The 12,436-nt window shown below is 36.6% G+C and overlaps 1 protein-coding gene across 1 annotated transcript; it reads left to right on the forward strand.

Moving 5' to 3' along the window:
• Nucleotides 1-1,290: 1,290 nt before the first annotated feature.
• On the forward strand, nucleotides 1,291-1,944 carry LOC130054676 (RE1-silencing transcription factor B-like). Its single transcript, XM_056165154.1, has one exon. The coding sequence runs from the start codon at nucleotides 1,291-1,293 to the stop codon at nucleotides 1,942-1,944; it is 654 nt and encodes a 217-aa protein (XP_056021129.1).
• Nucleotides 1,945-12,436: the final 10,492 nt, after the last annotated feature.

Here is a 12,436-nt window from a genome sequence, read left to right on the forward strand (position 1 = left end):
AGGAGAGTAATACTTAAATTTTGTCATGATGATAGGACAGCTGGTCATTTAGGCATGCATAAAACCTTGTCAAGGATAAGACAGTCCTATTACTGGCCAGGCTTACAAAAAGATGTGCGTCAATACATATTGGGTTGTGAAATATGCTCAAAGAGAAAGGCATCAAGTATGTCAAACAAAGCTCCTATGCAATTGGTAGGTTCAGGGTATCCCATGGAAAGGATAGCCACTGATATTCTTGGCGAGTTACCTGAGACTGACAAAGGCAATAGGTATATCTTAGTCGTTGCAGACTACTTTACCAAGTGGACAGAGTGTTTTGCTCTGCCCAATATTGAAGCCAAGACAATAGCCTCCGTGATTGTGGAAGAGGTAATTACACGCTTTGGTGTTCCTGATACAATACACTCGGATCAAGGTCGCCAATATGAAAGCGAGCTCTTTCAAGAAACATGCAAGCTCCTGGACATTCAGAAGACCCATACTACTCCCTACCATCCGCAATCAGATGGTATGGTCGAGCGTTTCAACAGGACATTGACCACCATGCTTAGTGCCTTCGTAAATGAGCATCACTCAGACTGGGATGTTCATTTACCTTACGTAATGATGGCTTACCGGTCTTCCATACAAGAAACTACTGGCATGACACCAAATATGCTGATGTTAGGGCGCGAGACGAAAACTCCCGTAGACATTATGTATGAACCACCACGTAATGTTAAAAAGGCACCATCACACAAGTGGGTGTGGGAACTTCAAGAGCGCCTAGAAATTGCCCATAATACAGTCAGGAATAATATTGGCCAAGCAATGGTGCGACAAAAGCACTATCATGACCGAAAGCTAAAGTGGAAAACATTTCAAAATGGTGAAGAAGTATATGTATTCTTCCCCCGAAGAAGGCCTGGTACATCTCCAAAATTTACGAGCTTTTGGCAGGGTCCCTATAAGATTATCAGAAAGATGTCTGATTTGACCTACATGGTTAACTGTGGACCCCGAGGAGGTGAGCAAGTAATACATGTGGATCGCATGCGGAAGAAACATCCACAAATACTTGCTGGTGAAGAAGTTCAGGAAACAGAAGAAACTGTGTTGCCAGAGAGAGACACTGCACATGATACAGTCCCAGATCAAGAAAATTCAAGAAACAATTACAATGATCGCCCTGTTAGAAATAGAAAGCCACCTACATGGCTGCATGACTATTTTGTTGATAAATAGTCTATGTGATCAAAATTATTTATTAGTATTAATGATCATTTATGTAATCTCTCTGTATTGTAGATGGCAAAGACAAAGACAACTCCAAACTATGAGTTTCGGCGCTGCCCCATGTGTTCATACTCAGCTAAGAGTGAGGAGGACTACAGGGAGCATGTTTTCGAATGCGCAATGAGGACTTTTCAATGTCCAAGTTGTGACTTTTCTAATAACAAAGAAGCTAACCTGAAGAGACATGTAAAGAGATGTCACCCAGGATTGGCACAGGAAGATTTGATTAAGCTTGGGGTAAAAGAAAATAGAAGTGAAGAGGTAAATGAGCCGGAGGATGATCACGAATGGTTGTCTCAAGATCCGGGAGACCTCATTGGGGACGTTTCGGACAATGGGAGTGATGAAGATGAAGATTCATCAAGTCAAAATACAGATTGCTCCCCTAAGGATGATGACTGTCTTATGGAAGGAAGACTGTTCCGTAAACCAACAAAGCCTTCCTTACCAGTGTCTCTCAAACGGAAAGCGGATGCAGTGCCTCCAGTCCCTGAAAAGAAAACAAAAGATCAGGCGGTCCCGGTCAATGCTATAAAGAGGAAAAGAGACATGGGAACCCAGACAGATCCTGTCCGGAAAATCGTTAAAACCAAGACTGTAAAGAAATTCAGAGAAGGGAGCGTAGATACTAAGATTATTTCCGAAGAAAAAGTCGTGTATAATTAGTAATATGTGGTTGAATCATGAGCTTTTGTTAAATTATTGTATGTAAAGAAAAATTCTTTTGTTACTACAGGGATAAGTAACCCTGTAGTGTAGAATGTACAATAAATCCTACCCTGTGATTTACATCATGATTTTCATTTACATGCGGGTCGCATGTCATCGAAGGCGTGGGTAGTGTAATGATTTCATGTTTTTCAATGTTGCAAGAGGCCTACAGAAACGGTGATCTAGAAACTTAACTATGGCTGATACATAATTAGCTAGCAGCGGGTGATCTAGAAACTGTTGCTGATCATGTGACCCACAGAGGGTATATATACAGCTGCAGCCAGTCAGTAAGGTTCTTTTTAACCCAAGCGGAGGAAGGAGAAGCATTATAACGGTTAGTTTGGTCAGGTGGATTGCCTAATATTGGAGGCTTGCCACAGGTGGATTGCCTTATATAAATATTGGAGGCTTGCCACACTTCTTTGTTATATAGGACCATTTGTTTGGAGTCTGACCACAGTAGTGGCTAGCATTTTAGAGGTTGACCTCCTGGAGGTTCGCCTATTTAGTTGTCATTCTTCCTCGGTTAGGGAAGGTGTAAGGCTTCAGAGGTTAGCAGTTCACTGTCCGTCCTGAATAAGGCATTAACACAGTAACTGCTGCTTCTGGAGTTGGACCACCTTTATTCGGCTAGGGCTTACCTCTTAGATAGTTGTTACTGCCTGAATAAGACATATCTCTATCTAGAGGTGTATAAACTCATAAATTAGTAATATAGGCCGACCAAGTGTGATTTTCCCCTAAGTAAGGAAAGGGTCTTATTTGTATATATTTGCAGACCAGTAGTTATATATATTGGAATCACTTTAGAGAGGAAAACTGTATCATTTTGTTCAATCATTTTTACAGAGGAAAATTATTTACTTGTTGAATTAATTCAAAACCCCAGATCCTGAAATCAACCGGGTACGAACCCCCTTGACACGTTACAATAGTATTGTTTGAACATCAATTAGTACATTGACAAAATTATAAACATATCAAAAGTTTCTTTGTGTTTTAATTACAATGCTAATTATCCATTTTTCCTCTCTGTGTGAACATTTTTTACTCCAAATATTGACCATGGACATAGGCGCCTGGGTCAAGATTATTGCACTATAACCCATATGTAGATAATGGAGGAAATTCGAACCTCGAATAAATATTTCTCTCCGACCTATGGTGTCTATTTATACATTTTTTTTTTTAATGTTTCACAGAACATTAATTTATCCACGTTTTAAAAAATGTCTATCCCACCGATTCATGAATCCATGTATCTAAGCTTCCTGAAACATAGTTGCAATAATGTAGCCCTCTCTGATTTTTTTTTAGGCAGAGGGCTACAACTCCTTAGGATCTCCGTAATGGTGCAAATGCGGGAGTGATTCACTCCCGCAACATTTGCTCACATTCTAAACATTTCCTGACTTTCTTTACGTAAATAAAATGATATTCTGTTTCTTAGTCAATATATAAATTTACAACCTGCAACTTTAGATTTGTGAGGCTATATTCTACCGTTTTCAACAATTTCGATAAATTCCAATTTCTCGATTCATATTTGTGCGCCATGTTTGATGTATTGACGTTTCAAATTCCGATTATCAAGTCATTTGCATATGCCATATACAAGTCATTTGCATATGCCATATAAGGTAGTATTTACATCGATGGACAAGTATGGAGGCGAAAGCTATTTCGTCGGTATTGAAAAGGTTTGAATTTAATATCAAGTTAAAAACCGAACAGCAGAGTGTAAATTCTTTCTGCAACAATATGATTTTCCTTTCTTTGTCGAAGTGGCTCGAGTAACTACATTTTCGCACTGATTGTCAATGTTTAGGTTTTTCATTAGATCCACCTACGAGATCTCGCGATAACAAGCATGGCGGAGCAGACGAAGAATTTTGCATGCTGTACATTATATTTAATGAAAAACACCTTTATTAGACATGCCCGAGCACAAAGTTTGTACTCCTTTTGGTGTAAAAAACATTTGGGACTAATACACAGAGTTTATTATCGGTTATTCATAAAATTATTTTGCACCATTGTAATAGTGTTTATTAATTGATTTAAATTAATAAATCTACACAAATTTGTATATAGATTTTAAATTAAACATTATCTGAATAACCACTACATTGAGATGTGTTTTATGCTCATCCAAGTAGAACAGGCAGTACCTGTTCTGATTTATTGAATTTTGCCTTAGGTCATTATAATTAAACTTTTGTAAATAGGTTTGAAAGTGTTCGAAGTTCCTATTGGTTTTAGTGTTGTTAGCTGGTGTTTTATTGGTCAGTTCTTTTTCCCTCCAAAAGTTCTTGGTGGTGTTCAGTCATTCTTTGTCTAGTTGGTTTATAGAGAAGTTGGTGAAAATATATGACAGATATTTGACTGTTGACTGATCATTTCTTTAACAAGGTAAGCTTATTTTCTAACTTTAATATTATTTCTAATTTGCAGTAAACTTAATAATTTGGTAGATTTAATTCCATAGCACTTGCACAGTGAGAATGATATTTTGTGAGGCATAAATCAGTTAGCTTGAAATAAGTTAAATTTATGTGTTTCACAGATTTGGTATATTTTTAAATACATGCTTGATATTTTTATGATGCAAGTTTATTTATGTAAACTTCATAATTTACAGTCAATCTCCATGGACATTTTTGTTAAATGAGGGATTATTGCCACATCACTTATTCCCATAGAATGGTATGATGGTGTTCATGATATATTGTATGATTATAATGGATATCTGTATAGTCATTATAGAAATATCATAAATATATAGTATCAGTGTTTTTAAGCTTTTATAATATCATGGTAACATATATTTCAAAGAAGTAATTTGTGTAAATAAATAATACTTTGATGTATTTGATTGTAAATATAATTATTTGTTTGATATGTTTCAGAGTGTCATACACATACATACATATATATCTAAAGCTTAGATTCTGGCAATAAAATGGAGGTGATCGACATCTAAGAACACATACAGGACTTTGTTGTTTAATTCGACAGAAACCCTGTTACACCATTACGGAGATCCTATGGAATTGTAGCTTTATCCCGAAAACGTCAGAATAAAAAAAATTGCATAGGGCTACATTATCGCAGCTACCTGAAACATGAAAACAAAATGCATAGATCAAACACAGGGGTACTTTATCCGCTCTGTTCTCTACCAAACATATATAAATACGTGTATTTATAGAGGGCGAAGCCCTCTCACGGTCCTTCGGGCCGTGAGAGCGGAGCTCTCCCTATAGGTAACACGTATATACATGTTTAAAAGGAAAATATAGGAAAATAATGAAAAATTAAACCATACCTATGGAACTTGAAAAGTTTGGTACCAATGGCGTCGATTCGAATATTAGCGCGTGGACATGTATTCTTCCATTTTAAATCTCGTCTACCCTAGTTCACGTCGTTCTGAGATGTTACATAAAATCCGTAAAAGCATGTAAATCTTATTTTCCTAATCATATATAATCACTCCACGATTAACGCCATGTTTTTTGTTGTGGTTCAAACGCTATGCTTGTTAATTTGCTTAATAACGACGCTGAATATGACGTCACGATGTACTGTTTACATCAATTGCGTTATATTTCCCGCGTTCAATATATAGGCGGATCAAATGTCCAAAATTAGGATGCTTTGATACAGCTCCGTCCGCGTGTTAATTTTTACTTCGGGTTGTTTTTGTCCTGTTTTGGATATAGATACTAATGCCAAAACTTTTTTTGCTTCGCCCTCAAACACGGTCACGCCGTAAAACATAGTATATGTGTGATAGAGAACAGAGCGGATAAGGTGCCCCTGTGGATCAAAGAGAAATATTTATTCCGGGTTCGAATTTCCTCCATTGTTCATATATAGGTTATAGTGCAATATCCTTGACCCTATGACCACGTAGCACCCTGCCATGCCATCGGATCCGTCATTAAAACGCTTGCATGTTGATTTCAATATCGTTAATGTTCACTGTAAGCCTACTTAGCTTTTTGAAGACATTTCTTAAGAATGAGAAAAAAATATTCTGATAAAAACGGATTTTAACACACAAATAATAGGAATTTTAATCGGATAAAAACGGATTTTAAAAAATCTTTAGGATCGGCGCATTTTTATAGGTAAGGTCGGGTTACCCGAAACACACAATTTTTTTTTTTTAGTCCTTACCAATGTAAAACTTAAAACGTTCAAATTGATAGATACGACAAATCGTTCAAATTCATGGATACAACTTTGTAGGTATAACAAACCGTTTACATTCACAGACACGACTAACCGCTCAGATTAATAGATACGGCAGAAACTTTCAAAGTCATAAATTGGACAAAACAGTTTAATTCATTAATACCACAAAACAGTTCAGATTCATAGAAATAAACGTATTTTGTTGCAGTTTATTAGTCCCCTACCGACGAGGTGGAAGGGTAGTTTAGGTTTGCGCTCCGTCCGTCCGTCAGTCCAGTTTTCCGCATTTTTCTCTCTGTTCTTGCAGCTATTTATTTGATACGTAGCTTTGCCATAAAAAGTTACAGATCAAGTTTGAATTTGGTCCCGGTCCGTTGATATTTCACTTAGTTATGGCCCCTGGACTTAGAAAAATAACATGAATTATCAGTTTTCCGGACTTTTTTTGGTTGTGCTTGCAGATTTTCATCTGATATTTGGTACATTGCTTTGCCATAACAAGTTACAGATCAAGTTCGAATTTCGTTTTGGTCCATTGATCTTTCATTAAGTTATGGCCCTTGGACTTGGAAAAATAGCATGAATTATCAGTTTTCCGGACTTTTTTAGGTTGTGCTTTCAGATATTCATCTGATATTTGGTACATTGCTTTGCCGTAACAAGTTACAGATCAAGTTCGAATTTCGTCTCGGTCCATTGATTTTTCATTTAGTTATGGCCCTTGGACTTAGAAAAATTGCATGAATTGTTAGTTTACATCCAAATTTCTTATCTCTGTAGATAAGAGTACTACACTCAATAAAACTTCTAGCATAGTAATACAGCAATATAGCTAAATTATTCATGATCACCTATATGTTACAGTTTATTGACTTGGTCAAAGACCTAAACCTAATTATAAATTTGTCTTTTTTCCTGGTCCAGTCTCTACCCGAATAGTAGTGGATTTCCAGCCATTCTTAATATGCTGGTTCCCCAATTTTTCTTTTACCATAACCTACATACTGAACTTTGAATATTGTTGTGGTACAGGAATTTTTGCAACCGGTAAGGGACTATGTATTGCCATGCCGCAATACTCTCAGATTGCTTGTTTTTCATCTCATCAATATTTGTCTGTAAATGTTTTTAATCAAATTTCAGAACCTTCTGTGTTAATTTAAAGTGTGAAAAACACGAGAATAAGGCTTAGTACGTAACGATGATTTCTGACTCGTAACAGTTTTTTCTGCTATATTTCATCCCATAAAAGGTGATGCTTTTACCCGAAGCACTAATAGTGAATTGATTTGTTTCAGTACAATTTCTGCGTAGGAACGTCTGCTTGAAGTTTGAGCAGGTGGTCTTGAATGAGAAATCTATGTATTTTTCAAAATATGAAACATTATGACACCACTTCAAATCCAGAAGAAATCGTCAGGATACCGTAAAATGTTAGAAAAAGCAGAATACAACTGATATTCTGTCTGAAGACATTGTTTTGGGGAGATTTACCTCCACAGACACTAGGCTTTGTCAACACTAATCACGAAGACAGACACGTGATATTTTTGAGCTATTCATCTATGACAGGTGAATTTTACACGACTGTCTGGTCCTTTTTTTGGTTGATCATCTGTATTAACTGTTTTAGCGAAAGTCTGATAATTTAAAAAGTAGGACATCGATCGGGTTGTCTCATATACTCACTTTACACAGCGTGACAAATGATTTGTGTAGGTTAAGCAACATACTAGGATATATTTAATCAATCATTTATCATACTATCGGTGACTATGCATAGAAGTATGAATATATTGGCACAGAGGGTGGGTGCCATGGTCAGTGACAGCTATTAAATTTGAACCATATGGACAGAATGCGAAGAAAAAGCCATTTTGGTAGCGTTATATCACTATAACGCTAGCACACGTCATCTGTCTAAATCTTATAGCAATGACTCGTGGCCGAGTGGTTAGAGCATCGCGCTCAAAATCACACGGCCTCTCACCTCTATCGAATCCCACTCGCGCCGGTAAGTGAGAAAGTTTCCCAGTTTACTTTCGGAAGGTCGGTTTCCAGGTACCTTGTATCTGGATTCTCTCTTCCAACAATAAAAACTGGGCGCCACCATATAACTGAAAAATTGTTGAGTGTGGCGGAAAACATCAATCAATCAATCAATTTAGCGATGAGTCAGCATCGTAGGAAACTTTTAGATCTGTAAGTTTCTTTGTTGTTGTAAGACCGGTTGGTAAACAATAGTGTTACCTTCAATGTATTGGTAACGTGTTTGTCGTAACAGTTTTATCAATTCAAGCCTGATTTCAATGAAACATTGCGCAATTCTTTTTTCCAATATTCATGTCTCTCTAAATTGGAGATAAATTGGTTTGACACGTTTGTCATTTTGGGCTATAACTTGGTTCCTTTTGCATGGAATGACTTCTGTTGCTGTCCATTATTGATCGATAAAAAATGCAACAAGAAACAGAATTTTAAGAGGGAATGAGTACCAATCTAATTAAAATCAGATCTTCTCTAACCGTTACACTGGAGAAAACATTTTATTTGAAATTGAAGTTTTTAATAGGCTTTCAATACAAGTCTATATAAATTTCAAATACTTCAAAACCTTTTCATACATTTTGAATATATGATAAATAGTAGTTCAGAGACACTCAAAAGCAAAAAGAAAAAAAAATGGTTTGAAAATTCTTGATTTTTATTTCCTTTTTATATATATTGTCAATAACATATTGTCAATAACATATTTAAGGTGGGCAGCAAAAAAGTAGGTAGGCGGGGTCTGGAAACCTGAAACACACACATATCTTATTGTGGGCCGTATTATGTAAATGATTAAATAAAAATATCGACTATTCCTTATGCCAATTTACTGAGCGATGTAATTTTCCACCCATTCCATATATCATGCAGGGATTGCCCAATCCCCTTAACTTTATGTAATTATACCCCCAGAACGAAGTTCTGGGGGGTATATAGGAATCACTCTGTCCGTCCGTCCGTCTGTCTGTGCAGATTCGTGTTCGGGCCATAACTTCTTTGTTCTTTGACTTAGGCATACCATATTTGGCACACAGGTGGATCACCATGAGACGATGTGTCGAGTACCTTCATTACCTCTATATGACCTTGACCCTTGACCTCTAGGTCAAAATTAAAGGGTTTTTACAATGGATTCGTGTCCGGGCCATAACTTCTTTGTTCTTTGACATAGGCATACATATTTGACACATGAGTGTATCACCATGAGACGATGTGTCGAGTACCTTCATGACCTCTATATGACCTTGAACTTTGACCTCAAGGTCAAAATTGATTATAGGGTTTTGTCATAGTCATACCATAAGACATGGGTGGATCACCATGAGACTGTGTCATGTACCTTCATGATCTTGACCCTTGATCTCAAGGTCAAAATTATAGGTTTATGCCATGGATTTGTGTTCGGACTATATCTTCCATTTTCTTCTACAAAGGCATACCATATTTTTATACTCAGGAAAGAGGTAATTTATACCTATTAACAACACCCTTTGGGAGATTGGGGTAAGCGGGGGTATTCTTAGTGAGCATTGCTCACAGTACATCTTGTTAATGTAAACATTGGTCCAGCTGCTGCTCTATATTGTGCAATATTGTTTTAAAATGTACACTCTTCGGCATGTCCAGTGCTTGTATTGTTGCATCTTCACAAGTCAAGGGTTTATTGTTTCGTTACCTCACACTAACCCTTGACATCAGTGACTATCAAAAAGTTGGGCTCGTTCTGATTGTTTCCACAAAAGAATGGGAACCAATGAAAATGCGGTTCTATTTATAACAATGCGAAGCAAGAGATTCAAATAAAAACACATGTATTAATACCTACAGTTATGGCTATTTCAATCGTTTAAGCAATATTGTCATTAGCAAAAAGGTTTCCAAAATTGATCTACAATCAATAAACGTAATTAGTGGTGTAAATATTACAACTGCGCGTGTTTATCAATACAGCAGTATGATATCGCATCATTTGTATCCATGTACACCATAACAAGATGCCGTGATTTCATTGGATGTTTTATTTATAGTGGATTGCGTAATGGTCTAATAAGCCCAACTTTTATATAGCGACTGATGTTAAGGGTTAGTGCGAAGTATCGAATCAATAACCCTTGACTTGTGAAGATGGTATTGTTGTTGTTTGTTTTATTGTGTAGGGATATTGAAGTGTTGACATGTCTCTTCATAATTATCACCTCACCCTATCTTGTGTACTGATGACAGCTGGATGATACATTGTTCCAGCCTAGCCATCTTATTGTTAAAACATGTTAATCACGAATGGGAATAATTATTGAATTGCATTTATGCTCTTCATTTTTATAAGAATATAAAATACTAATCGAAGAAGCCGGTTTTCTCATGTCCCGCAGCTTTGTTATTTTTCTTGGCAATTAACAACATAATACATATTGTTGGTTGCACTGACGTAACAAAACACCAGTCAGGCAGGGATAATATTACATATATCATACCTATCGACAGTACTCATGAGATTCTGTAATCGCTCCACAGAACGGTAGCAGGAAACACAAACACCCTGGGTCTGATCATTGATTGTGATCACCTCATCAATGCATACTTCAATTGATTTAACACGATCGGTTGTTAATTTCAGTTTTTTGTTAAAGTGTTTTACACATCGCTGGGTCCCGTCACTATCCTCAACAGTTTCCACAAAACGAAACCCACATATTATGCACTCATTGTCGCTGAAATATATTTTCTGCGGCGTTTTGCTCATGGCCGCCGCCATCTTCTTCGATGAAACTCCCGCGCTTCTCGGCATTTATTCCCGTGCTTACGTTAAATACCAAGGATGTTCCGATATCACATCTAAATTTCATGTTATCGGAAGCCGTCATTTGATTGGTCAATTGTGAAAGGTGAAATAACATGACCTTAAACGCAATGTCCAGTGTAACGATTAGAGAAGATCTGATTTTAATTAGATTGAAATGAGTACAATCATGGCAGTAACTATTAATGTTACGAGAACTGCAGTAATCGCATTGTTACATTTACGTATATAAGTTATGATACAGGCACCTAACTTTTAAAACTACAGTTCATCCTTAGGATACCTCTCGATTAATTGTTTAGAAGTAATTAAGATTAGATATATATATATATTTATACCCACTGAATGGCACAACATATATACTTGAAAATACGAATGTATATTTAATTGCTGTGATAAAATTTAGAAATTCATTTCAAAATTAAGGATTATCTCCCTCGTGCATAGCTCTTATCCTTAGAAGAATTTGGCTCCACTTTTTTGGCACTCTGCTTTTCCTTAAAATAGCTCTTAGGGTCTACAACTTTACTGTTATTTCGGATTTCGGTTGAGCATCACTGAAGAGACATTATTTGTTGAAATGCTCATCTGGTGCATCATAATTGGTACCGTATAAGTTTTACATATAGGAGTCTTAACAGTCACTTGAATATTACACAACAAATATGTTCTTGGTATAATGAAAGCTTCTTTCAAACTGAATGCTTCAGTGTGAAAATCATCTTTTATAAACAGCCACAATCTGTTTTTACTTTTAATTCGTCGTCATCCGTCGTGCGTTAACATTGACAATATCTTCGCAGTATTTGGTGATCAGATCTTCAGTCTGTCGGAATTCTCATAGACACGAATTGTGCTCCTTTATTAGCTGGCCTGTTTTCATATTCTTATGAGGTAGAATTTATTCAAAAGCTTCTATATGATATTTAAAAAAAATCTTGTGACCTTCAGCTCAACATTTAGATAAATCGATGACGTTTTAAGATACAGGGCTCACCGCAGGTGTGACCGATCGACAGGGGATGCTTACTCCTCCTACGTACCTTATCCCACCTCTGGTGTATCCAGGGGTCCGTGTTTGCCCAACTCTCTTTTGTATTGCTTATAGGAGTTATGAGATTGATCATTGTTCGTAAGCTTCGCCTTTCATTTATCAACAATATTAATTTTTCGTTCATATGTCCATTCGATATATCCTACTGAACCCGAAATAAAAGACACCACAACCACAGTCTTCCATATCTGTTTCATAATTAAGATATTTTATTGAACATATCTGATAACGGCATACTAACAACTCGACTTTTTGACAAACAGGATGATTTCAGTTTCTCCATTGTCAACTTTCCATATTTATGTTGCAATATTCCATTATCACCTGCATATGGTGTT

Source organism: Ostrea edulis, chromosome 5, assembly GCF_947568905.1.
Source record: "Ostrea edulis chromosome 5, xbOstEdul1.1, whole genome shotgun sequence".
Classification (NCBI taxonomy): domain Eukaryota; kingdom Metazoa; phylum Mollusca; class Bivalvia; order Ostreida; family Ostreidae; genus Ostrea; species Ostrea edulis.

Bases quoted from the DNA above. Each gene is read 5' to 3' on its own strand.
- LOC130054676 (XM_056165154.1), top strand. From the start codon at position 1,291: ATGGCAAAGACAAAGACAACTCCAAACTATGAGTTTCGGCGCTGCCCC.